General features: G+C 36.5%; 1 protein-coding gene across 7 annotated transcripts in view; it reads right to left on the bottom strand.

Annotated features, from left to right (window-relative positions):
- LOC134844594 (myoferlin-like) overlaps window positions 1-27,914 on the bottom strand; it is a 64,780-nt gene that overhangs the window by 7,131 nt on the left and 29,735 nt on the right. For 3 of the 7 annotated variants that reach the window (XM_063861346.1, XM_063861345.1, XM_063861351.1), the window contains 22 exons: window positions 25,013-25,204; window positions 24,435-24,497; window positions 20,191-20,202; window positions 18,911-19,103; window positions 18,280-18,728; window positions 17,723-17,884; window positions 16,395-16,595; window positions 15,928-16,050; window positions 15,763-15,783; window positions 13,285-13,329; window positions 12,563-12,682; window positions 11,128-11,412; window positions 10,818-10,909; window positions 10,050-10,220; window positions 9,398-9,639; window positions 7,444-7,583; window positions 6,076-6,263; window positions 5,539-5,659; window positions 5,160-5,280; window positions 4,485-4,681; window positions 4,040-4,149; window positions 3,557-3,704 (listed from right to left, as the gene is read on the bottom strand). In XM_063861346.1, coding sequence (XP_063717416.1) covers window positions 3,557-3,704; window positions 4,040-4,149; window positions 4,485-4,681; window positions 5,160-5,280; window positions 5,539-5,659; window positions 6,076-6,263; window positions 7,444-7,583; window positions 9,398-9,639; window positions 10,050-10,220; window positions 10,818-10,909; window positions 11,128-11,412; window positions 12,563-12,682; window positions 13,285-13,329; window positions 15,763-15,783; window positions 15,928-16,050; window positions 16,395-16,595; window positions 17,723-17,884; window positions 18,280-18,728; window positions 18,911-19,103; window positions 20,191-20,202; window positions 24,435-24,497; window positions 25,013-25,204 — 3,396 coding nt within the window. Of the gene's footprint in view, window positions 1-2,891; window positions 2,934-3,556; window positions 3,705-4,039; window positions 4,150-4,484; window positions 4,682-5,159; window positions 5,281-5,538; window positions 5,660-6,075; window positions 6,264-7,443; window positions 7,584-9,397; window positions 9,640-10,049; window positions 10,221-10,817; window positions 10,910-11,127; window positions 11,413-12,562; window positions 12,683-13,284; window positions 13,330-15,762; window positions 15,784-15,927; window positions 16,051-16,394; window positions 16,596-17,722; window positions 17,885-18,279; window positions 18,729-18,910; window positions 19,104-20,190; window positions 20,203-24,434; window positions 24,498-25,012; window positions 25,205-27,914 lie in introns of all 7 variants that reach the window. The other 4 variants (XM_063861347.1, XM_063861348.1, XM_063861349.1 and 1 more) reach the window with 4 other exon arrangements.

The raw sequence follows: 27,914 nt of genomic DNA, 5'->3' as shown, positions 1-27,914 counted from the left end.
GGGTTTGCTGGGTTTTGCACCCCTGGATTCTCCGTTGCTTGCACCCCTGGATTTGGAGCATCCAACTCGCCGCCTAGTGCCGGAATGGTGTCCTGGTCGGTTTCAGCTTCAGCCTCTGGTATTGCTGTTGCTGAGCGTTCTACTTGTGCTTCCGGAGTGGTCGTTACTTGTTGTGGAGTACGTTTTACCGAGATAATCGGTAGATCCTCACTGTCCTCCGATTCGGAGTAATTTTCTTCGAATCGGCGCCCGGTCCTCTTCCGATTCTTTTCCGCAGTCCGCTTGGTCCATCGTTCCTTCAAGTCGCGCGGGGTTGGCGGTGGTAGTGTTGTATGAGTAGCCCGTTTGTTCGCTTCGATCACTGGTACCGGTAGTACGGATTTGGCTGCGGTTCTTGATTTTTTCTTCGATATGGGTTTCGTGGCCACTCCCGATTTCCTAAGCACAACTCCATTATCTAACGTCAGTGTGCACTCTCAGATCTAATTTTAGAATGAACTGGTCTATACCTTTTTAAGTTTTTGTTTCCAGTGCGCTGAAACAATGATCCGGATGGTCCCGGTTGTCCTGCGGGATTTGAGCTTTTGCGTATTGACGGTTCGTCGTCCTGATTCCCAGCTTGATCCACAGTAAGGCGTCGTGCATGAGTTCTGTTTTTAATGTCATAGTCGAGATCTGATCGTACACCCCAGTTTGTGTCGGCTGGATGGGGCATATCTTGTACACTAGGATCGTCGTTATCTAAACAAGCATTTTTCGTTTTTAGTACCCGTGACCAATCCAGATTCTGCAGCGATGGTTTTTTAGTAAGATTCCGTAAAACGGTGTTTGCTTCTCTACCATGATGAGCTTCAAAAGGCGAAATTCTAAGTGTTGAGTTTTTTGAGAATCTGAGAGCACCAAGGGCCCGTTCGACCATTTTCTCCAAGGGTTCAGGATTTTTTTCGTGAGCGAAAGTAAGGATTGAATTCTTAAGACTTCCAATAGTACGCTCGACACACCCGGTTGCCCGATGGTCGTTTACCGGTGATTTAATGATTTCAATGCCTTCCCCATTACAAAAAGCTTTGACCGCATTTGACATGAAATTAGTTCCCTGATCGATATGGATTTTTCGTGGCACCCCGTGGTTTGATATATAACTCTTCAAGAATTTCAATATTTTGTCCGAACGATTATTTCCACAGATCATTGCCGATGGCCAACGAGAGAACCGGTCGACCGCTACGAGCACATATTTAGAGGATTCATTTAAGTAATTAATGGGGCCCCAAAAATCTAATTGGACAGATTCATTCGGTTCTTTTGGTTCTGGTACAGATCCCAGTTGATTTTTACTTATTAGCGTCTTTAAGTTCTTACCGGCTGCAGTACATTCAGGGCACCCCTCGGCAATGGAGGCTATTGATCGGTAGATATAGGGATACCAGATGTCCTTTGCGGCATCGAACATATTTGACTTCCCGTGATGGTACGCGTGTATTCTGTTATTGATTGCTGACTGGAGGTTAATTGGGATTGCTAATTTATCGTCCATCCAAACTACATTTTCCTTCACTGAGAAATCAATGACGAATTGAGCGTGATAGCGGCTCATTCGAGTAACTTTTTCATGTATTTCCGGGTCTTGATTAACAATGAGATCGCGAATAGCGCTCAGTTGGGGGTCCGATACATAATTTGATTCTATGAATTTTAAGTTAAACAGGTCAGGTAATGCAGTAGTTTTATTAACGATCTTACAGTTTCGCGGGATAATTGACATACATACAAGGTTTGGGTCCACTGGTGGTACTGTTTCTCCTTTGAATTCCGAGGGTAACGAGAGAGTTGTATTTGTGCGTATCGATCTTGTCTCTTTGGTAATGGCTTCTAGTGATACATTTGGGGGCAATTCTTCGATTTCGTCGCTACTACTATTTAGGCTTGGATGCTGTTTGAGAAATTTCTGCCATTTGCGCATGTTTTGGTCCATGTTGTTATTCGGTTTAAAATTCTGAGGGCTGGATGTAAGAATATTCTGATTTTGAAGATTGGAATTGGATAATTTTGAACAACTGTGTTCTGAATGAATAATAGCCCCAACTAATCCAGCGCGCATGTCGCTTGGCCGTCGGTTTAAACCACGTGGTTGCATCTGATTGGTTGATTTCCGCTTACATGTTTTTCCGCCTTCTACCGAATCGTTATATGACGAAACTTCCAGTCTATTTATAGAAGGCTTTCTATTCGCTGTACAACTTTGTTCCTTGGATGTATTAGGTCCCCTGGATGTATTAAAGCCAAGCGCGGTGCGAATTAGGTTGATCTTTGCCACCGTGAACATATTATCATACGTACTAATTGGCGTTGCTTCTTTACTTGGATGCCGTGATAAATAGTCCGCCAAACCAATTTTAGCCCCCGGTTTATGCTCAATTTGAAAATCAAAGGGAATTAGTCGATCTAACCAGCGGGTTAAACGACTAAACATCGTTTTATTTTTCTTGTTATTACCGTTCAAAAGGGATATCAGGGCTTTATGATCGGTAACGATCAAAAAACTTCGGCCCAGTATGTAATTTCGAAAGTATTCAGCCCCCCACACAACTGCCAACATTTCCAATTCGTTTGTCGAGTATTTCTTTTCCGCCTCGTTAAGATATCTTTTATTCGGCGCGAGTGCTGTATTGCGCGTGACTTATGACTTTTTCCGCTATTCTCGGTGGGCTGAAAAATGTCCAACTGCAATTTTTTCTCTGTTTATTTTTCTCAGTTGCCCATGCTTGCAAGAAAAACAAACGCAGCTTTTCGATTACTTTTAAAACTCCTCGTGGCTTCAAAATGAACTCAATTCATTTCAAACAGTCATAGCAAACAAACTTTGAGCCCAATAGTTGGTAACTTCTTACCTCCTTGTCTTATAGTCCGACCAGTTTATTAGTGATGGCTTGCTAAATAGACATGTAGAACTTTTTATAATTGCTTTTGAATTTGGTATATTTTGCATTGAAATGAGCTATTAACAGCATGGAAATCAGCTTTGTTGATATACTTTTAAACAATAGTGACCAGTAATATCGTTGATAAAACAATCAAGTATGTGGCACCGGCTAGGGTTCAACAATTGTATTACTTTCCTACCGCTTACATGAACCCGGAACATAAAAACTTCATCCTTTTGTAAAAGGATGGGTAAAAATATTCGTATTCATAAATGCGGCTTAATGTGGCATGTAGTTTATTTTATGTTAAAGCAAAATTTGATTTGTGTTTCGAGAGAAAAACTCAAATTCAGATTCCCCGATGTGTTTACAGAAGGTGTAAACCATTTTCAAATGCTGATTTGATTTTAAGTTAAAAATATATCGGTGTTTCAAGGACATCTAGGCAATATATACGAAAAAAAACAAGTACAAAAAAGTTATATATACGAAAAAAAAGCCATTAAAAACATTAGTCACTAAAAAAGTAAAGACTGTAAACACAAAATAAAAACATTGAAGATGGCTTGAAAAATCATTAGTCACTAAAAAGTACTGCAAAGAAGAGTAAAAGAAAGAATGAGTTCACTAACGGGTAGAGTGTATATCATGAGGGCGAAGAATGCGATGAAGATGATGAGGAAGAGGGCCCCGATGATCTTCCACTTGTAGTTCTTCCAGATGATGTACTTCAGAGTCTTCCAGGGACTCATGAACCACAGGAACGACGACTCCGGACGGCTAAAACACATCACCGATCATCTGAAAATTATCAAAACTTCACTAACCATTGCTGATGCTGAACTATGATTCGCCACTTAGACCATTAATTTCACTTTTGAGCCCCAAAGGTGACATGGTAGACAGTAAGGCTGCCCAAAATTACTGAGCAGAAGTTATAATTTAGAATTTATTAAGAAGGTATACTTTGACAGCGTGGAATTCAGCTTCGAAATTGAGAGATTGCTAAAAGCTCTCGAGCCCAAGTTATTTTTTAACTACATCATAATAGTTTCATAAACATTGACTTAAGTTAATTGACCATTGTAATAATAATGAAGAAAAGGACGACTGACTTTGGTGGGTCCAGATGTGGATTTGCGTTTGGCTCGTCTCTGGCCTTGCCCGCTGGCTTGTCCTCCGCCTCGTAAATTGGTAGAACCTCAAGCTCCATCTCAATTTTTCCCTGCAACACAAAACAAATCAAAATAAATCAATAATAAGATTTTTATTTTGCTCTCAAGATACCTACTATAACCTTTTCGAGAGTTTTTTTCAAGAAAACTTCGTACATATTTTAGATAATGGCGATGATATTTTATAAGACAGTTCAAAAATTCAATTACACAGTAAAGATCTGAGAGGTTATAACTCAAATATAAATGAAAAAAAAAGTTCAACAGTTTCTTGAAAACTGCTCAAAATCTCCGTCAACTCTCTATTCGTATGCGCATTTTTTTGCAGTTCGTTGTTAGCGAATATCGTTTTGTTTATTTATGGGAAATGTGTTGTGTGACTCACAGCTAGTATGCCTGCTTCTGTGTCCTCAGTCATGCATGGCCACCAGCCCCTGGTCCTCTTGGCACTCATCAGACTCATCTTCTGCTGCTCTCTAGTCTTGAACTCACCTGTCTTCGGGTTGAACTCCCTGTAAGGCTTACACGTCCGGTCTGTCTTCGAAGGAGCCGGCATGTTTTCCAGAGGAAGCGAGATTTGGCCTGAACAAAACCAAACAAATAACAAAGAATCAAAATCGAAAAAACTGGTCGCTCGAAAACTTTATGGTGAATGACTTGCTACATTGCCTAAGTGCCACATTTCAATAAATATTTCTTTGATAGGGTACATTTTAGAACCATAAAAACTTAGGTTGCCTTAATTAGGTCATGTTTCGAGTTTAGAAATGAATTCAAGGGCAAAAGATATTGGAACTTTCAGCAGCTTTCGCAGAGTGTATTTTTCAAAGCGGAAATCTAACCTAATCTCAATTCTCAAGGTTGCACTAAAATTGAAGCTGAAGAAACGCCCATGTTCAAAATACTTTGTGAAATTAGCAGAATTGTTTTTGAACTTACATCTGATCTGTTTTGATTAGTACTGATCTGATTAGTACAGACCTGGTTTGATAAAAGTGAAAATAAATGGAGGTTATTTTGATGTGTATTTGACTGAACTGACTGAAGGTGGTCACTATACCTATGTAGTCGTCTGAGGAGAAGAGGTCATTGTCCCATATCTGCACACACAGTCTAGCTGGCAAGTGTGTCTCTGTCTTGTCCAGGGACCAGAAGTGCTCCTTCTCATTAACCACTATCACCTACATATGTAAACCTATGTTATTGTACAACTGTTAGGTTCAAATAATTAGGTTCACCTGCTTTTTTTAAAAGAGCGTTCAAAACTTTCTTTATGAATAAAGCAGACGATGATTTGTATCACCCTATTTGTTACAGAGCAGAGACAATTTTGGGTTCGGAAACCTTAACCTCTAAACTATAAGGCAATCACAACACTAAATGTGCTGGCAGTCGTTATTTATCAAAGAAATTATATTTGAAGCAACAGCATAGCCGACCTTCTCCTGCGGGAGGTAGTCGAATCGGAACACGAATCGCCAGTTGAAGTTCCCCTCCCCGTCGAGAGAGCGGTAGTGTATGTCAGTAGACTGTTTGCTGTCCTCCATTCCATCCAGCCATCTATCATGTAAACAAGCCATGTTTCTAATCAGTAGCAGATTTGATGGGAGTGCAAACAACCCCATCAATTTGATACCTGAACTCGATACCCCTATCAACTTAAAGTTCTCTTTTTTCGATTAGTTTGATTAGTTCTCTTTTTTGGATTATCTTTAATTTTGAGCTCATGGCATCAACGTCGCTCAGACTGTATATAAAGTTCCGTCAAAAGTTGTTAGTCAATAGGCCGAAGCTTGACTAGAGAAAAAACAACCCCAAGCAGAAACATCCGCCCTTTCTTCAAAACTTGGAACAAAAAACTCATTTCGCTGTGAGACAGACCATAGAATAAATTTTAACTGTTGCCGTTAGAGGAATCACGTTTGGATGTTCAATTCTGTGCGTATTATGTTATGTTAATGCAAACATGAGCTGACCCTTTCAAATAGATGTCGACCATCTCCTCGCCTGTGATGGAGGTGTCCTGCAGAATGACTTCTTTTGTGTTCCAGATCACCACCCGCAACTCGTATTCCTTCGGCACTCGTGGCGATATGTCAATCGGGTCTCCTGGGGGCGCTCCGAACTCTGCCGGAAACATATCTACCCACATCTGCAGACGACCCTAAAAATAACAAGACTGCTCGTATCAGGGCGAAGCCCTGAATGTTCCGACTGCCTTTTAAGGTTTATGGAGCAGTAATAACGTTAAAAAATTCAATGAAATAAAACAAAATGAAAAAAAAAATTTCTAAAATTTGAAATTTTTTAAATAAAAATCATCCCCCCACACGCCATATAAAGTACAAAAGGATAGATTTCGCTCCTTGTAACAAATCAATTATGGCAAATAGGCTTCTTTTAACCAATTTGGAACGATTTCTAAGATGGATTAACTCTCCGCTTACGCGTTAATAACGCGAAATATATCGCGCGTTAATTGTCCCAAGTTGGCCAAAATGGCAATTTTTAAACCCCCGTAACTTTCCGAAAAATGATCACAGGCAAAATATCTTTTCAAATTCGAGCTCAAGACAACAATACCTTTCGAATGATATAAAAATACTCCGTCAAAAATGGCTAGTTAAAAAGTCGAAATTTATCTGAAGAAAAAAAAAACCCACCCCGAGCACAAACATTCCGTTACTTTTGTACCGAAAGTCGGAACAATAAAACGAAGAATTACTAGAAGAAACTGCTTTAAGCAAGGTCAATTTTATGAAAGTGGTAAACCGTGTCAGGTTTCACACAATGTTCTGACCAGTCAAGATCAAATTTATTAACAAACTCAAAAAACGTTATTTTGATAAACCGTCGTTTAGTGAAATTTTATGTCATATTTGCCTCTAGAAAGATCAATTCAATTGATTATTCCAGCGACAAAATCACATGCAAATGAATTTTCATGAGCAAATTATGACATTTTAATCTAAAAAATAGAAAAAAGTAACTGAGTTTTTTTTATTAAAACACACAATTTGGTAGCTCAACGCAATATCACTTGAAAAACAAACCATTATAGTCTCAAGCAGTTTTAGTTGTAACATCATTCTGTTTCAGTTGTAACATCATTCAATATCACTTGAAAAACAAACCATTATAGTCTCAAGCAGTTTTAGTTGTAACATCATTCTGTTTCTCGAAGCTTTGTATTAATAATCAGGACTTGAAAATAAAATTATGGAGTGCGGTAAAAAAAAATATGTGAAAAAGTAGACACGTCGTAAGCCAATCAGAATCGAGGTAAGAAAACAAACATACGAAATGTTTTCTCTTATTATTATAATGTTCAAAGTAAGGCCAACCTGTTCTATGCCCGGCTGAATGTCATTGAAGAGTGGTCTGGTCTCAACATGTTCGGGGGCTAAATCCAGCAGACGTAACACATGCAGTGCCAGTCGCTCCTGTGCAGGACCCCAGTGAAGGTTCACCATCACGTCTTTCTCTGAAATTTTCAGACAAAAACAATAAATCCAACATAGTTCGGAATAAAAATGCTCATTTCAATCTTTCTTAACTTTTTTCAACATGAGAATTAATGTCAATTTACTTTTGCAACAAGAAAATTCCCATATTCGTTTTCACTAACTTATTAATTGTATGCGGTTCTCAACATCGCCTTTTCAAATTCAAAATTGAGTTCATCAAGTTCAAAGTTATGAAGACAACACTCGATAGCGAACTAACTGACCCTTGTGGCTTTCTTCCAAGATGGGATTTTTTAACACAGAGGCGAAGCGGAGCTTCGCACCACTTGCGATACAGCACTAAATAAAAAAGCATTAGTCGGGAAAAAATGGAAAAAAAATTGAACAAAAACTAGGTGAACCAAAGTTTTCATATGGCTCGATGAATGATACCTAGGGCCCAGCTAAAGCTGGAGGTACCTGTTTGATATTTTTTGAACTTGTTATACTGATGCGGGACGCAATGCGTAATTTCAAAAATTGGACCTTGCCCAAACAAACCCTTAGCTGTTCTCTAATGAGATAAAAAAGAAGAAAGAAAATTTTTGAAATCTTGGAGTTTTCCCAAACATAAAAACACTATCTTACAAAAAATCAGGGCGTAGCCGCTTCTGCAGGAAAAAATCGCGCAACCGCTACTTTCGATTCGATTGAAACTTTCATCTCAGATTTGATAGTGTAGCTTAAAAGAAAATTCTTAAAATTTTTAAAAAACGGTCAAAGTTCAAAAATTTGACTTTCCGAAATCCGTAACTTTTTTCTGCTGAGCGCAGGTCGTGGCCGGTAAACTAGAGAAGATTCCCAAAATCGGGTTTCTCGATTGAAAGCTTCATCAAATCAAAAAATTGGCATGGTGATTTTCGGGTAGAAAAAAAAACTCCCAGAAAATTTGGGAGTTTTTGTAGCCGCTTATGTAGAAACGCTCAAATCCTTTCTATTCGTTGACACCAAAATCTGAGATTTGGTAGGTTAGTTTTTGAGAAAACGAAAAAAAATCAAAAATATCGGTCAAATATTCACCACCGACTTTTTGAAGTCTGTAGACATAGGGGTAAAGCAAAAAAGATCAAGGGCCAGGGGAGTATGCAGACAAATAAAAAAAAATAAAACGGTCTTTCTATGGATATCCCTGTTTTGTAAATTAGTAGAAGAATATTTGATAAAAAACAATTTTTTGTGCAAAAATTATAAAATTTTCCAAAATGTATAAAAAACCTTTCACAATACCTGTTTTTATCAAACATGGCAAACAAGACATTTGAAACTCAAATTAGCAACTGAATAAAACTTACGAAGCGGAAACAAGGACGACAATCTTTGAGCAGAAACCAGTTGTGCGAAAAAAAAATTGATTTTATAAAAACCTCTGAAAAGTTTCAAGTCCCCCTGAAACTACCCTGTAGTAATTAGTACCCGCCCAATAGTTAAATTTGAATTTTCATGAAATTGTGATTCAACTGATTTTGTTAAACTAGTTAATAACCTGAAAAAAGTCTACATTCCGATTTGATAACGCTTGCTAATCGCAAGGGTAAAAATGTAATTAATTTTATAAATTATAGGCAATCTGTTTCCGTCTTGAAAGCGAGTTGATTGCTATTATATTTTCCTCCAACTGGGAAAGGACCGACAAACTCGCTGTTCCACTCTTTAAGGCGAATTGATGTTGCGCACCTTGTTTAAAAGCGAAACCCCCTTTTTTGATCGTTTTTCTATTAGCTAAAAGTATTCGTCGATAGAAGGGAGTATTTGTCGTATAAAATCGTGGGATTGAACGAATGAAAGCACCGACCGAACTCCTGCAGTCGGTAAATCTGCTGCGGTGATTGTTCCTGACTTCCCTCCTCTCCCTTGGTCTCCACCGTTGTCGCCACGTGAGAGGGTGTTGCGAGGGGGGAGGTGGAGGGTGTTCCTCCTCGCATGCAGAGGGTGTCGTCCGATACGAAGAGGGGCTCGCTGAGGTTTCTCTCACGACACACCCGCTTCAGAATCTCAACTGGAGTCTCACAGTCTCGCCACTTGTTGATACCATCTCTACATAACACCAAAACGTCAGTTCAATGGATACATGACACCAAGGGCAACTAAAGAAGTTTATAGACCAATCAACTAATGCTACTGGCAGACTTACGTTTTTTAATCACTATAAATTTTACATCAGCTACGAACAACAGGTTATTCATGAACTAAGGCTATTCAGAAACTACGAAAATTAACAAAGACTTCACATCAATTTAAACTCTTGACTAGCAGACACCAAAATTAGAAACGTTTTACAGACTCTGGAGGTCAATTCACAAAGTTAATTCCCTTTTTGATATGGAAACTAAGCTAAAATTTGCATGCACCTGAAAAAACGGCAAAAAGAGTTCTCAAATTTTGTGAAATTACAAAACAGGCAAGGAAAAAAATTTTTTGCTTGTATTTTAAGTAGTTTCACTTACATGCAGTACGACTGCGGCAGTCCACATGTGGCTCTGAAATGGGTCAGATATCTGTTCTCTAGATCTATCCTCGTCTCGCCAATCAGGTCATCCGCACTCAACATGTCATAGTCCCACAACTGCACCACCAAGTCCTTGTTGATCGGAACCATAGTCGTGATCTCAAACACGCTAAACAAGCACAACCCAATTAATCACAGTCACGTGGATTAGTGTCAGGCATGTACGAATCTAAAGCTCTGTTGCTTATAGGTATATTCAGGGGAGGACTTAAGGTGGGGAAGCCTCTTCACCCCTCAGGGATTCGACCCCCTCTGCCGACCCAAAAGGTCCCTTTTCTTACTATTTTACGACATCCATTTTTGGCTGATCGACCCATAAATTTTTATATAGACGCGTTTAGCGCCAATATTTACTAATTTGAGGAGGATCACGCGCTGAAAAAACGCATTTTTTAGTCGACATTTTCCAGACAGTGCCTAAAACCATTTTTTGGTCTTTTTTTCTTTTTTACGCATTTTTTAGTCTTTTTTCTTCAAAAACTCACCTGCGGCGCAGCTAATTTGTTCAAAATAGGATCTTTATGATGACTTGGGAAACAAGCAATCAATAACATTCTGACCTTTTAAATAATTATGATAATATTTCTTTATAATAGTTAAAAAGAATACTGCCTTTTAATGTTCCGAATAAAACTTTCATTTTGGAACAAACACAAAACTTCGATAAAAGTTTGAAAGAAAGGAGAAACAACTCAAGGTGTCGTACTTTCCGAACACTGGACAGAGAGTGTTGGCTTTGTAGTTCTCCTGGTCCACTATCTTAGTCTTACCACACTTGATCACAATATAGGGGTCAGCCTGCAAACAAAAAGAATACTCAAATTGCAAAACTCTTACTCATAGCATGACTATCAAAATAGTTGAAATCTTTAAGCAGTGGAAAACGGTTAATGCTTCAGCATTGGAAAACGGATGATACTTGAAAGCAGTACATTGATTCGCTATTTGATTTTGGGCCCTCATTCTAGGTATAAACTCACTTTGATTCCAATTTTCTACAATTTCAATTTACTCACTGCTCCCCCATCGTCTTGAGGTTGCAGATCAACTGCCCTGACAACATACACTCTCAGAACTACTTCGGTGGGTGCGTTCTCGGGCAGGGAGTTGAATATTCTTGGGGGCACGGGTGCTTCTGGGTCGTGGGGGAGGGGGTAGATGCGGAAGGAGCCCTTGAACTCCCCCGCTATGTCCACGTCGTCGTCCTCCTCCATGCACTTTCCCCTTTCGAGAGGGAAGCTCTGCACGAAGTCGTTGAACTCGGCAAAGCCTTGTACTTTCTCCAGCTCACAGTCGTACACCTGAAATGCATTCCAAACAGAGTATTAATTATTGATTCACCCGATTCAACAAAGACCGTTCATTAACTAACATCTATAATTATTAGCCTGCTGCTAATCAAAACTTTTTCTGCGAGCTGGTCGAAGATTTTTGAAAGGGCGTGACTTTTCAACCATTCTAAGGGCAATTACACTGATTAACCCAACCCACTCTTGAAGCAGTTAAGATAAGCAGACAGAAACTTTAGACTAGGCAAATACTTTTTGCCAAAAGTACAGCTTTGGGATTTTCAGAAATGTTTTCAACTCAAAATCGTGGTTTTTAATTTTATACTGCTGAGAATCAAATGGAAAATTTTTAGGCTTTGATATGAGCAGAAGTACCATGTAATCAGTAGAAAGTTTTCTTAAGAGAATTCACAAGGTAGCGTAACCGCTCAAGCTGATCTTGAAAAAAATTCACGCGGTTTGTACCTTGCTGCATTTTTAAATCATGAATTGTTTAGAAAATTGAATACTATCTCCGTGAAAACCTTTTTCATTTAATAGGACGAAGTTTGCCAGATCATTTTTTTCTGCAACAAATTTTCCGTGGCACTCAAATGCGGCCTTGACTTCTGGAACTTGAATATCCAGGGTGTTTGCTTAGCAAATTTATGAAAACAAAGACTATTTTGAAAATAATTTTTGATTTCATAAATTTGCCAAACAAACACCCTGGATATTCAAATTCCAGAAGTTTGCGAGACCATTTTTTCTGCAACAAGTTTTCCGTGGCACTCAAATGCGGCCTTGACTTCTGGAACTTGAATATCCAGGGTGTTTGCTTTGCAAATTTATGAAAACAAAAACTATTTTGAAAATAATGTTTGATTTCATAAATTTGCCAGACAAACACCCTGGATATTCAAATTCCAGAAGTTTGCGAGACCATTTTTTTCTGCAACAGATTTTCCGTGGCACTCAAATGCGGCCTTGACTTCTGGAACTTGAATATCCAGGATGTTTGCTTAGCAAATTTATGAAAACAAAAACTATTTTGAAAATAATGTTTGATTTCATAAATTTGCTAAGCAAACAACCTGGATATTCAAATTCCAGAACTCAAGGCCGCATTTGTGTGCCACGGAAAATCAGTTTGAAAATTTACCCAAAATGACTTTACTGTTACCTTCATGAGGTCCCAACCCATCTGTGAATAGATGCCGCCCTTCTCTGGGAGTCCCTCGGAGCAGTAGAACTTACACCACCAGTCTATGTTTTCAGTCTCGGCTGCTATCGTGGCATCGTCCTAAACACAAGTCCACTTCAACTACTATTATTTTAAAAGGCACGAAAAAACTTCGTCTCATTCAGATGTTTAAGGCGATGTGATATTGAATAGAAAGAACAAACGAGAAAGTGTTTCAAACAAAACACAGAACTTGGTATGCATATATTTTATCTGAAAAAAAACACAACGATGATATTGATGCGAGCTATTTTTTTAAGTAGGATATTTTATCAGAATTATTCGTGTGGGTGAAATGAAAATTTTTTTAGAGCTTTTTTTTGGATTAAAACTATGTAACCAGTTCTCAAAAAGTTCGTGCCAGTGGCTACGATACATATGACACAAAAATATTAACACCTAATTAATGATGAAGTTATCACTTGAACATAAAAATGAATTGGTGATAGTTGCATTTTCGACTTAAATTTTTAAGTATGGCAACCAAACATAACTTAAACAACATTTGAAATAAAAAGCCATGGTATCGCAGAGCTCATGTTCCTACCGAAAGTCGAAATATGAAGTCGAACAAAAATCGAAACATGAATGGTATAAAAAAAGTATCTTTATTTTGTGAACAAGATTCATCGATACATGCTCAATTTGATACACCATCTTACCATCTTGGACCGAAGTATTGATCCTGCATCACTACCATCCTTCTCCTATCAGAAGTTAGAAAATCACTGTTAAAGCTAAATTGTATTGAAACTTATTACAAAAAATGTAGATGAAGCACATAGTTGATGCCCCGTTGTTGTCAATATCCTTTTCCAGAAAGAAAAAATTCAAAAGTATTCAGACAAGTTTTTCTTGACAATGCGACGACTTTTAGAAATTCTTTTAAGAATCCTAATCATGACTGATAAGGTTTTAATATGATACCACGCTTAACCACTTCAGATGTTCCTAGAGGTAGTCAAAAGTGGCTAGAAAAAATGAGCCCTAATCCATAGTACCTTTTCACTCTTCCAGAGTAGTCAGAACAAAAACTGGATCAATAGGTTTTTTATTCCGCTGGTGAATCTGAATATTGAAATCCGTTTTTCTAAGCTAAAATACCCTCATATTTTCTGCACCATATGCACTTTCGCTATAAAGAAGCATAACTTACATTTAATTCAGCAAATTAAACTGAAACGAACTTAAACAAAAATCAAAGTCAAACCTCATAAAAATCGAAAGTCAAACCTTTTTCTTTGCTATAAAAAACTGAAAGCAACACGATCTCACGATCTAGAAAATGACATATAACTTAATTCATGAACACTCAAAAATGCTGCTCTTATCAGGGCAAACTATAGATTGACTATCCTTCAAGTTATCTGCAATAGCTTTTTATAAACAAAACATAAAATAAATTTTTCAAAAACAGTTCAAACAATTCAGACATTTTTGATTGCGATGTCAAAATTTTCTGCACATACAACGTCAAAACAAAAATATGTTTACTAACGGGAAAACAACAAATGAGCACTTTTATTTGCGAGTTAGGTTGGAAAAAAAAGGAGTAATACTATTACACTTCGCACGCTAGCTCGCCATCTAGAAACTTGCTAGGTCGAAAGTAATCTAGAATCAATTTTTCGTGAACTTAAAACAATTTAGAAACTACGCGTTTCTAGAAAACTGGTATATAGCGCAAATTAATTATCCAAAATTGGCAATTATTAAACTACCATGAATATGAATGTACGGAAAAAAACTTTAGGACACAGAGGCGAAGCGGAGCTTCTCAAATTTCGTGATACAACAAAAACTGGAAAGTTTCGATTGAAAAAAAAATGAAAACCGACTTGTAAAAATACAACCGATACAATACCTGATTTAGTCAAACGGGAATTTGTCCCGTCGACACTACGCAAAATAGTTTGACAAAGCCGATATAACACAAGCCGAAACCGTTTAAAAGAAAGAAAAAACTTGAGAAAAAGACAAAATTATTCAAAATCAGACTTGGTAAATGTAAGCCAATAAAAATTATTACCAGATAATATAAACGCCAAATAAAAAAAACGAAAATTGAACCGACCGAAACAAGGGCGAGCACTACGAATCCGAAAAAATCAACTTGGTTCAAGAAATTTAATTGAAAAAACATTACAGCGGGAAACTTAATCTGCCTTTTTACTACCAAAATGAGGTAGTTTCATTTGAACTTTCAAGAAATTCAGCAAGTATTGAAATTTACTTTTCCTGCATAAATGACTTCCATAGTTTTTTACGGGTGAAAAGTCTAGTACCTGATTGCAATACCTTTGCTTTTCGCAAGGGTAGTGATATGAAAATTCCGCCAAAAACGGTTTATTGAAAAGTTGAAGTTGGTCTAAAAATAACAATAAATATTCCTTCAGGATAAAAATTTTGTCAACCTCTTCGAAAGTCAGTGAAAAAAACTAGCACTTCTAATTTATTCAAAAAAATATTTATCAATATTTACATTGTAATAAAAAAATGAGTTTTCCAGACAACAATTTCATTTTCTGTTTATTTAAATAGAAATCACTGATAAAGAGGACATATTTGTAAAACTAAGTTTAATTTCATCCATTTTCTAAAGCGAAAACTACTTGAACAAAAAAAATTTTGGCAATTAGAAAATTCAAGACATCGGCTTCAAGACAAGCATTTTCTAACTGGCAATACAAGCATTTTCTAACTGAGTAGTTTTTATTTATAACGACTTTTTGTAGCAATTGTAAAGCGATCTAACAAATCAAGCGAAGCGTGCTTCCAAAAGATCCGCAGAGCACCAAAAGATCCGCAAAGTTGATGAGCAGCGAGTGCTATTAGATAAGAATCATCATCTGAAAGAAATCAAGCAAAATTATACTTTTCCTAGAAAGGTGGTCGTCCAGAAATCAATATTTGTCATACTTAAGGGTGCATCAGCAAGATAATTTGAAATGTTGCCACATTTTATAGGAAATGTGAAAGAGCCTTTTAGTTTTAACAGCAAAACTGTGCTGGAAAGAGGGAGTTAGATGATGAAGATAATGAAGCGATGATAGTTGGATCAAACTGTATTCAAATTTAGAACCGATGATTCATTATAACGTCAAACATGAGTTTTTTGTATGTGCAAATTATACTCTTACCAGAACTGTTTCACCCTCATCCTAACAAAAAAAATTGTTCGAATTGTCTCTTTTTTTGAATGGAAAACACTTAAAATTTAAGCTAAAAATTTCTTGTAGAAATGCCCTGCTATTTGAAAGTGGAAAAGGACTACTTTGAAAAGTGGAAAGCATGCTTTTTTATACCGTGGTAAGCATCTTTTTCTTCTTTTTCCTTCCAAAAGGCAGAGTACTAGTGAATGAAGAAGGAGCCTCCTTGTCTTTCTCCTTTTCCTTCGATTTCTTCTCCCGCTCAATAGTCAACATCACCTGCAAAGACAACCAGGAAAAACCAAGGTTTGATTAGATAATCAATAGGTTCTTGCAATTGCTCATAACGGCGAGAAAAAACTCAAATCTGATAGGACTCTGTAATATAATGCCAGTAATATCTATTCGAGAAAAACCAGTGATAGTGACAATAAAATTGTGTATCTCGATCAATTTTTGAACTTGCTCATTTTAGTTTTGCTCTTTGTGTATCTTGGTCAGCATCAAACTTTTTGTTGACCCCGGAAAACTATTTTCTTCACATATTTTTCCCTATTTCATAAAATTTGAAGTTATTTAATATTCTGAAAAAGTAAGCTAGAAACTATTTTTTAAATGATTACCTCCTGTTTCAGTCTCTCGACTCCCCCATCCGCGTCATCGTCTCCCTCCGATCCCGCAGAAGGCAGAGGAGGTGCCTCACACTTGAACGCCTGCAGGGACTTGATACTGCACATGCCGACCATTGGCTTCCGACCGAACTGGCGGTTGTCCCGACAGCGGATGTTCATCGGAGGAGTGTAGAGCTCCTCTTTTGGCAGTAGCTGCAAGAAAACCAGAAAATAACCAGAAAATTTTTCTTAATTGTGGTAAAATATGTCCTATTCACGTGCTAGTTAGCAAGTGAAATTCAGATACGACCCTTAGTTTTTATCTTTTTGGAGCTTATTTGACCAGAAACCCTTTCTTAAAAAGAAGTAAGACTTTCAGAGAAATCCCCCTGTCACCAATTTTACAGTATTTTGCATATGCAGGTAACAACAGATTTAAAAGGCGGAGCGGAGAGGGCGGGGCGGACGCCTCCCCTCTCAGGAATTCGACCACCTGCCGACCCAAAGGATCCCCCTTCGTACAATTTTGAGCCTAAAAATTTTCCAAAGGCGCCAATATATATAACTTTTGAGGGGGGAGCGCGCGCCAAAAAACGCAAATTTTTGGTCAAAATTTTCCAAAAAGTACCTAAAAACGCCTTTTTTGGCCAGCGGCGCAGAAAATTTGGTCGAAAGTGGGTCTTTAAAGTGGTTTGTGAGAGCCCAGAAAATCAATTTCGTCGATCGAAAAAAAGTCGACCAAAAATTTCAAATTTTTTTTTTGAAAATCTGTCCCTCCCCTCGAGAGAAAACTCTGGATCCGCCCTGTATGCAGGCCAAATATGTTTAAATTATAATAATTAGTTCACACGTCCGTCATCATTTTCCTGATAATAGGTAAACATTTTTTTTCTAGTAAAAATTCACAGGTGGGCTGGAGGGAAGATTCAATTCGAAGTAGGCAAGAATCAACTGTTAAAAAAATATCAGGGGAAAGAGTAGTTCCAGAAAAACGTATGATAACTCTGCATGAAACAAAAACTGCTTCATTACGAGGGCAAACTGATTTTTTTCTGAATTGCAAGCGAATTCTGCAACAAGGATGCTCTGTTTGTTCTTGTTTTGTTCTTTCATTTTCTTTGATCGTTCCGACATTATTTTAACATGTTTAAAGATTTGCTTCTGGAATCCAGGAACACACAGACACCAAATTGTGCGCCTATACACTGCATGGTTTGGCCTCGTACTGTTTAGAGGCAAAAATTAATAGGAGCATCAAATTTTTTAAGTTTAATAATTGGTCGCATAGGCACAGGAACACTGCAATCAATGCGTATAAAAACAATATTAGTAATACTGACGACGTCGAGGAAGAGTACTGGCTGACTGAAGTTGGGGTTCTTGGCAACACTCCTGATGACGTCACTGTGCAGCAAGTGTCCCCCACACTCGAACTCAATCGAGGGACTGTTCACTGCTGACAGCTGATACTTCTTCATGTTTCGCACACCCCAACATAACACCTATCATCACGCACATAACATACACTTATGAGTTATTGTTGTTTGAAGGGATCTTTCGAATCATAGTCACCCTTGAGTGATACAAAAAAACTCACCTAACTGTGACTTTTAGATATTAAGAAGAGATATAAACTGCTGGGGGACATAATCGGAAAAGCCGTTTTTACCACTTGTTTCCCATTATTCAAAATCATTTTGATTATAAAAATTAGTTAAAATTTCAGGAAAAAAACTCACATGATTTTCATATTTTGTACATTGTTGAAACTATTTTAGCAAATGCATCATCAAACTTTTTGCATCATCAGATTTCATGCTAAATTTCAGCGTGAAATGAATTTAAACCTGTATAAACTATTTAAAACTCAAAATTTAGTCAACTTATTGATAATTACCTCAATAGCCGTCCTCTGCAGTACTGGTCTGATTCCAGCAGGAACTGAGTAAAGACCCCCCTCTTCTTGACTTTTCATTGGCGGTAGAAATGGCAGGTCTCCCCCTTCGTACGCAAACAACTCAAACGAAGCCAACAACTCCCCGCAATTATCATTCGGCGACAGACGGTGGAGCTCGTGCCATGCGAGTCGCGCCACGCGAGTATTTGCCGGATTCAACTTCACAAGAGGCTGCACGACTGCTCTACCCATGAATTCGGGACTCCCGAATCGGTCGTAGTCGAACAACTCGATGCAGATGTTGGGAGGATTCCTTTCGATATCATCTGGGTTGTCGTAGATGGTCACATGATCAAACAAGAGTGTCTGGTCCCAAGTGGGACAGATGCTCTTATGAATAACTTCCGTGCTTTGACTGCGGTTCATGAACACCACACGTGCAAAAGGATCTAAGTAAGGACGGGATAAAGACGACAATATAAATAATAATTTTTTGAATTCATATAACGTATTTCATCATGAAATAAAAAAAGAATGAAACACTTTCTTCGAACTTTTTAACAAAATGGAGCTTACCAATAATAGCAGTAGTTTGACAATGATTTTAAAATACTGCAAAATGAGCCCCAACCTGAGAATGAGTCATCGTCGGCAGAGAGCAGTCCCCTGGCCTGGTAGATGTACACTCTCAACTGGTACTTGCGGGCCTCCTTGAACACCAGGAACATTCGGGGCGTGATGCGCATAATCTTCTTCTTCACTCCCGCGCTGGACACTTTGGCTGCCCCTTCCCCAGCGTCACTGTCGCTATCGTCACCCTCTCCCTGTTATTGCATTCATTCATCAGTTTCAACTTCATTACAAAAGATGCTTGATTCGATTTCTATAAAGTTTGTTAAGGATAGCGTATCTCTCAAAGTTTTAAAAAAGTACAACTTTCGAAAAATGGTCATTCTTGAGTTCGAAAAAAAAACACACTGCTGTAGTAGAAAACTGCGCTTATATAATCGACATTAGTGTTTCCAAGTATTAACCATTTCTGTAAAAAAAAAACTACTATCAAAATTGGTATATGAAAAAGAACACGAGTTTTCTGTCGCCCTGAATGGTATAAACTAAATATGCAAAGGCCATAACCCGCTTTCAAAAAACACCAACTTCATGAGATAATGAAAGTGAGACGATTATGCAGGTTGAATGCGCTCATAGTTAACTTGCTAAGATTCTGTGTTCGTTTGAAGTTTTTCTCATGACCAAAGGTCCGAACTGACGAAAATCTTTATTCAATCAACATTTGTAGATTTTCTCTAACTCTGAATCGACTGTCTTTTTTGACCTTTTTCTTTCAAACTTTTTGATCAATGGCACCTGAATTGTTAACTCAGTATCCGTCATTCGCACCTTCTGTCATGAGGGCACATCATGTAGGTCAAAAAAAATTCCCCAATCCAGCTTCGTTACTCATGATTCATGTATTTATTCAATTTCTATGAAAAATAAGCAATGGATGAAAAAGAGCCCATGAAAAGCCAGAAAATTTGGGTTACCGGTGCAGTAGAAGGATCCGTTTCCGCTTCCGGCACGACTGGTTTATCTGGTTTATCCTAGTAAAGTGGTCGATTAAAATGAAAACAATCTCAGATTTGAATGGGAGACACATTTACATACAGCGCAAAACAGCCGGTTATAAATCACTGATTTATACGAGAAAAGGGGCAGAAAACTTTCAGTTGTTCCCATTGTTTGTACTATTTCAAACAATTTGATTTAATGTGCATCAATTAACCAATTGACTAAGGGTGAAGCAAAATTTTCTAAGAGCATCAAACAAAAACAATAAGTTTAGGCATAGACACATGCATAACACCATTGTGCGTGAAAAATAAGTTACAGCCATGATTAAGAACTTACCGATCCAGATGGCTGAAAGTAAAAAATTACGTTAGGACGAAATAATGTTGAAACACGGACAATGAGTGCAGCCAAAAACAAGGTGATATAGCAAATTGCAACACAGGTTTCATGTGAGCAATACCAGATGACTCCATAATAAGTCGATGACCAATAATTAACAACATGGATTCTATGTAGACTTCAGAAATACACTTAATACATCCGTAATCTAACAAGGACAAACGGTTGCTGTGCATGTAGCACAGAATGTTCCGACCATATTCTTAAAAACACAAAAAACTCAAAACGTTTTTTTTTTCAAAATAAGTGTTGTTTTTTGTGCGTGGTGAGATGAAAGCTCTGAAGAAAACCAGAATTTTTTGTACATTCGACAGCCACAGTAAATAGGAAAATCGAACAACGTCGAAAATGACAATGTCGAAAATGACAATGTCGAAAAAGACAAAACAAAATAAAATTCATAAATGCCTTATATTTTTTTTGAAGAAATTGTTTTGAACTTTAAAGATTTCTCTTCCAAAAAAGGCGGTAAAATTTTTTTATTGTAATGAATTAAAATGGCAGTAAAAACCTATTTTACTATTAAAATGACTGTATAACTTACTTTTACTAATTTTACTAAATTTATATGGTTTCTCCGTCTATAAAAAGCCTGCTCCTTTGCTTTAATTGCTCAAAGTTAGACCAAAAATCAAAAATTTTCAACCAGTTTTTCTCAATACTGAGAAAAGTTTTTCGAAGTTTTTTAATGTCGTTCGAATCACGACTGAAAGGTTTTTAATATGATATATCACTCGACCCATTCCGATGATTATATGTGGAAACTGATTTTGCGAGGAGCAATGCGATAATTATGTGCTAAAATTTTTGGTTGAAAAACAAAATATTCCTGCTCGCTCACCGTATTAGCTCACATTTAGACCAAAAAATCAAAAAATTTCAAACCGGTTTTTCCCGACACTAAAAAAATTGTTCGAAAATTTTTAATGTTCAAATCACGTCTGAAAGAACTTTTATATGGTATATCACTCGACCCATTCCGATGATTATTTGTGGTACCTGATTTTGCGTGGAGAATAAAAAAAGAATAAAAACGACAAGAATAGCTCAGAATGGTCCGACCATAGTCTTTAAAAAATTACATTCTTTTTCAATTTGTGTAGTTTTTCCTGCGGAGTGTAATAAAAGGGTCTGACGTATAAACTTAATTTAGCCATATTCGACAGTCATACCCAGTCCGATGATTATTTGTGGTACCTGATTTTACAAGGAAAACAAAAACTAAAAAAAGCTAAAACAGAACACAAAATTCATCCCCATTTTCAATGGTGCGAACGAAAATGGTCGAAAGATCAAGAATAGGCAACTGCTATGAAAGTAGCACGCAATTTTCGAGCAAAATAAAAAAATTTATCCAATTTTTGTACAATGGAAAGATCAAGAATAGGCAACTGCTATGAAAGTAGCACGTAACTTTCGACCAAAATATAAAAAAATTGTTCCATTTTTTGTACAAAGCGTGATAAAAGGAACAAAACTAAAACTTATAAAATAAATGAAGAATAATCGACTACGGTTGTTGTCGAACACTGAATTATAAAATTTTAAAAAATCGAAGCAAACTCAAAAAAAATCTAGTAATTTTCACAAAATCCTTTTTGAGTTTTTGTTAGGAAACCTTTTAGGCCAAAGAAAAAGCTCGATGAAGCTTTGAAATCTAGTTTTGCAGGAGTAAAACTTATTATTTTCGCAGCTTAAATTAAATTTGATTTTTAAATTATATGCTTATTTTCTCGTTTTACTCGCTCGAAATTAGACTAAAAACAATCATTGGTCTGACCATTGAAAATGGGGAAGAGCTTTGTATTCGGGTGTATTTTAGTTTTTTTTCTTTTGTTTTCCACGCAACATCAGGTACCTCAAATAATCATCGGACTGAGCTGAGTGATATGTCATATTAACACCCTTTACGTCGTGATTCGAACCTTTAATAAATTTCTGAAATTCATTTTCTAATGTTGAGAAAAACCGGTTTGAAATTTTTGATTTTTCGCTTTAATTCGAGCGAATAAAGAATTCCAGCAGGCTTACAGCAGCTTAATTATGCCTATTCTAAGACGATAAACTTATTTTTAGGCCAGTAAAACTAGTTGTTGGAGTTTTATAGCAACATTTTGATAAACAAAATAAAACTAGTTGTTGGAGAATAAAACAGGCCAGTAAAACTAGTTGGAGTTTTATAGCAACATTTTGATAAACAAATTTTTTTTACCCTTTGTTTTAGTTTTTCTAATAAATTTTCTACAAAACTTTTTGTCTAATTTGCTTATATTACTATGACTGAATAATATGCCTAAATTAGACTTTTACGTTAGATTCTTTTATCACACCAAGCAGAAAAAACTAATCTAAAAAAAAGTTTCTAAACCGTAGTTTTCTGGAGACTATGGTCGGAACAGTCTGTACTAATTGCACAATAACCAGATATTCTTCGTTTAAACCCGTTTTTTTCGACGGAGAAAAAATTTCTTACCTTTTAAATGTCGTTCCAATCACAAATGAAAAATTAATAACGAGATATCACTCCAATCATTACTTGAGGTGAAAAAACTTGGCGTGAAAAAAGTTTAGAAAACAAAAACTCGCCCAAAAACCACTTATTTCTGACTGCTAAATACATTAAAAACCGCGAAACGACCAAAATTCATCAAATTTGCTCAAAAGTAAAAAAGTGCTGACAAATTCCTGGTTTCGCGAATTTTTTGATAGCCATTTTAATTTTCGCAATTTTAAATCACACTTAAGCATATGTATCGATTTTTTTTTTTTCATTTTTTCCTGCAAGTCATTTAAGAACGAGTCGCTTCAAACATTATTTCAAAATTTTTTCATATGTGATTTGATTTTTTTTAAATCTCAAAAAGTTTTCTCGGTTTCGAGAAAAACTGGTTTGAAAATTTTGCTTATTATTCAATTTCGAATGAGTAAAGCGAGCGAGTAAAAGAGCAGCCATGACTGAGTGAGCAAGATTTTAACATAAAGATCGTCGGTTTGAATCCCGCTTCGGTCATGGTTGGAGGGGTCCCAGTGTCATCCGTTTCCTCAAGGTGGGACCGGCTGCGGCAAAATTGATGACATCTCTCTCAAGGAATACAGGCCCAAGTTTAAATAGTGGGAGCTGGGCTAGATGTCAATAAAAAAGCGAGTACGTGTTATAACCTTCATGCTTCGTATTTCCCTATATAACTTATTGTGAGGTTTTTTGGGTTTTTTGTTCGTTTTTTTTTTTTAGTGTTCTGAGAATCTCTTAAGTGAAACTTGAGGTGGGTTTGGATCAGCCATTGTTGGTAATTGGTGCTAATTTATATAACGCTGACACGCTTTGAATTTCGAAAATCTTATATGATTTGCCCTTTTTAAAAAAAAACTTACCCAATTAGAAAAAACTGGATAAAGTATTTTTTTATTCCGATCCGAAAAAAAAACATTTGTCAATAATTTTAAAAAAATGATTACTATACTACGCCAAATGAACTATGAGAAAGTTTCAGTTTAAATTTTAAGAATTTGAGCATGTCAGCAGAATAGAGCATAGCATGTCAGCAGCAAAGTTGTTTGCATAAAAAAGTGTATTTCCGATTACACGACACTTGCTCTCGCGAGTGTAATTATTTTCAAATGAAGCTGAGTATGTGTTTTTTGACTAGTACTGCTTAATTTTGAACAGTCAAAAGCAAATGAGAAGATCTGTGAAGTGAAAGTGGTGTCTACTCATTTTTGTGAGAGTTCTAGATGGAAATTTCCCATTTCACATCAGTACCCAGAGTTTCCATTTTTCCACGCACTGAAATGGCGATGATCTTTTTTTAGATGAAATCCCAGTGATGACTATCAGTTCACTTACCAAAATCTCGTTAGTCTATAAAATCAAAGTATGACTAAATCATCGATGAAAATGTTATTCATCAAACTAGTTGAACTTGCAGCCTTAGTGTGCGTTAATTTCGTCAAATATTACATCAGAGATTGATTATGATTATGCCTCACATTTTCCTCTATAATTCCGGGCAATATAAAAGTGTTTCTTCTGATGAAAAAATCATGCTCAAACCATGCTATTAAATGGTCTTCCAAATTCAAAACTATCAAATCAATTCGCAATTTTTCAATAATTTACTTTATTTATCAAAATTATGCGTCAAAATATTTCGAGCCATGCTTTCTAGGGATAGGATCCTTACCCTGTGCCAAATTGACTTTGCCAGCGCTTTGCCGGTCTCAATGGCTTGCTGTTTCTTGGTATACTGGCGGCAGAATCATAACCCGATTATTTAAAAGATCAACTTAGCGTGGAGAACCCTTGACCAACCAAACAGTATCTTTAATTTGATTTGAGAGTAGATCATATATGAGCAAGTTACCGAAATCAAGACTCTCTTCCTTACTATCAGCATATAATTTGATCCGAGTTGGGATTAAAAAGTAAGGAAAAAAGTGTTTATTTAAGACACGCGAAAAAAAGTGTTTATTTAAGACATGAATCCGGTTTTCAAAGATGCAAGAAAAAAATATTGGAATGAGAGACAACGCGCTAAAATTTGGCGTGGTGAAAAAATTGCGAAATCAGCCCACTTGCTTGTTTTTTCCGTGTCTTTTGGTTTGGGTTTTATGAAAATCGAACCTACTATGGTACACTATGCCATTCTGCAGTATGCTATTCTTGTCTATATGCGTCGAAATCTACCCTAAGATAAAATTTATGGTAAAAAAACAAAGGGTGAGTTCAAAAAAAGTTGCAGAAATCGTTGCTTCATATTACCTCGATGGGTTTGGCGATGTCTGAGTTTACGTCGATGAGGAAGAGACAGGGACTGCCCACTTTGGTGCAGTTGAGTTTCCGGTGCCATCTCCTCCGCCTACACATGTCCATCGTCTTCTCCTTGTCGTGGAACTTACCCGTGAACACTGTCGCATACTCCCACCCTCCACCCGCCAGCAGAGTCGCGGGGTCCTATTCAATAAAAGGACGTGAATAATTAATCACTATGAGCAATGTGATTTAATTCAACGCCATTTTGCTATCTAATTTATCACCACCAATTTTTCTTCAAAAACAAAGAAGACGTTTAAACAAAAGCTACAAATGCAATTTAGGTTTTACTGTTTTTTTTTAAACCAAACCTGACAACAGTATTAATTCGCCCCTTTTTAAAGCAATGACCATCATCAACCCATATATTAGGCCATATACCTACAGCGCATAATTAATTTCAAAACCCACGGTTCATGGATCATAAAAGAGGTTAGGTAGAATATGAAATATTGAATATACACGAAAAGCTTCCAATTGAATCTTAGCTTCAAATATTTCGTTCCAAATGAAATGATATAACCAAACAAGACTGCTCGTGTATCAGGGCAAAACCCTGAATGTTCCAACTGCCTCTTAACTTATATCAAATAATTTGAGAGTGCAGTCAAAAAGTAGAGAACCTTTATTTCATACCGGTCAAAATGTAGACAAATACTATATTAACCAATCAGAATTGAGAACAGAAAGCAAACTCAGGAAATAAGTAATTCATAACTTTTTTTCCTGAGTTTGCTTCTTGCTCTCGATTCGGATTGGTTGATGTAGTAGTTGTCTACTTTATGAGGTGTCATTTTTGCTATGTAACCAGTTTCAGTTTTGTGGGAAAAGAAAATACTGAAAATCTATAAATTTTGGGCAATATCAAAGATTAGGAAGTTTGAGTCATAGGAAGTTACAACGACCAATTACCTAGCCTCAATTCAATTGGGAACGGTTTTGTTGTGCGAGATAATTTGCAACGCATAAATAATTTGCATTACGCTTTAAGGATTATGGAAAAAATCTACAAAATGCGCATAAATTAGTCCAGAGCATGGCCAAATTATCAATTTTCAAACTCCTAACACTTTGCAAAAAATGATCAAATTGATTGGGGCAAAATATTTTTTACATTTAATTTCAGGGAGTCGATATCTTCAATGGGTCTAAAATTTTGTTTATTAAAACCTATTATTTCGATTGCCGAAAATTGACTGAATATAAAAACCACACCAAGCAGAAATATTCCATTTTCTTTGCAGTCGGAACAACACAAAGAAATCAAAAGTTAAATGGCAAAGTTTAAAACTGAACGTGAATATTTTGAGCGTGAGCAAGGTTTGTGCGTGATATAATTGGAGCGTGCATGTGATTAATTTGAGCGTGAACCATTTGAGCGGGAACAATTTGAGCGTGAACAACCTGAGCGTGATTAGTCAAAAAACCACAAGACTTAAATAAGTGATAAATCACTTCATTTATTAATAATTAAAAAGGTAGAAGTAACTTCGGAGATAAAATGCATCAAATTTTTATTTGGGGACATGTTATGATTAAAATGCATGTGTATTTGGGGATTCAAAAAGTTGTCATATCTTAAAACTTAAGCTCTGCGATGTATTGTTTGTGTGGCTAGTAAAAAAAAACACTTCATTAATTAATACTTACAAGAGTAAAAATAATTTCAGAGATTACAATGCATCAAGTTTCTATTTGAGGATTTGTTATAATGAAAATGTATGTGTATTTAGGTATTTAATACGTTGACATATCTTAAAATTTAAGCTCTTCGATTTAATGTTTGGCCTGATTGTTTGATTTTGAAATTCACTGATATGTCACAGAAACGTTTGCAAATGATTCGTGATGTGATTGTCTCCGAATAAAAGCAAGAAAATATTAAGGTTCATTAGAAACTGCACCTCAGAAAATAATTACGGTTGCACGCATTATCAAATCGAAAAACAAATTTTTCCCCGTTAGATAACTTGACTTTAAAAAAATCAGCGTATTGATGACAGCATTTTTGGATCTACTAAACAATCCCCTCCCCCCATTTTAAGGAAGGAGGCAATTGTTAATTAGATTAAGTTGTCGTATTTTTCATCAATAAGATAGCAGCAAAATTCGAATTTAAATGCAACGCTTTAGTGCTAATTTGCTGCTTTTATTTATTGGGGCGGAGTTTCTTAAGCAGAAAACAAAGGGACGGCAATTGTTACGTAGATCCGTAATTTTTTGATATGATTTGGCACTGAAAGTGATTTTCAACTATAAATGATGTCAAACAGCGGCTAATAATAAAAGCTTCTAAATAATAAAACCAAATGACTCGCCTCAACTCAAATTGGAAGCAATAACTCACCGCTTACGTGTGTTATAAGAACACAATATATACCCCGTTAGGGTGACAGTAACTTAGACAGAAAAAAAAATAGACGGCTACAAAAACGGAGTTTAGACATTATTTTTTGCAAAACTAAACTTTTGGACGAAGAACAAGGGCTCACAAGACTAACTGCTTTAAAAAAACTGACAAATACGAGAAGAGTATATAACCTCATGGTATATCAAAATTTTAATTATAATTGATATATAAAACATTAATCTGAATATTATTTAAAAAATTTTGAAATGCAAAAATTGAAAAACTTCCCCATGTGGACAATTGATTGTTTTTTAAGAAAGCTGGAACGAAATTTAATTGTACTCAGTAAACGCACTTAAAAAACATGATAAAAAACATTTACCTTTTATAATTCTAATTATAAATTCATTTTTGGTCGCGTCTAATTTGCTTGTAGTCCAAATTCCTTAGTCCCCCGCGTTAATTAAACCAAGGTCGCCAAATAAGCGATTTTAAAACCCC

Source organism: Symsagittifera roscoffensis, chromosome 4 (genome assembly GCF_963678635.1).
Source record: "Symsagittifera roscoffensis chromosome 4, txSymRosc1.1, whole genome shotgun sequence".
Classification (NCBI taxonomy): domain Eukaryota; kingdom Metazoa; phylum Xenacoelomorpha; order Acoela; family Convolutidae; genus Symsagittifera; species Symsagittifera roscoffensis.
Note: the sequence above shows the minus strand (reverse complement) of the source record. Positions and strands in the feature narration are given on the sequence as shown.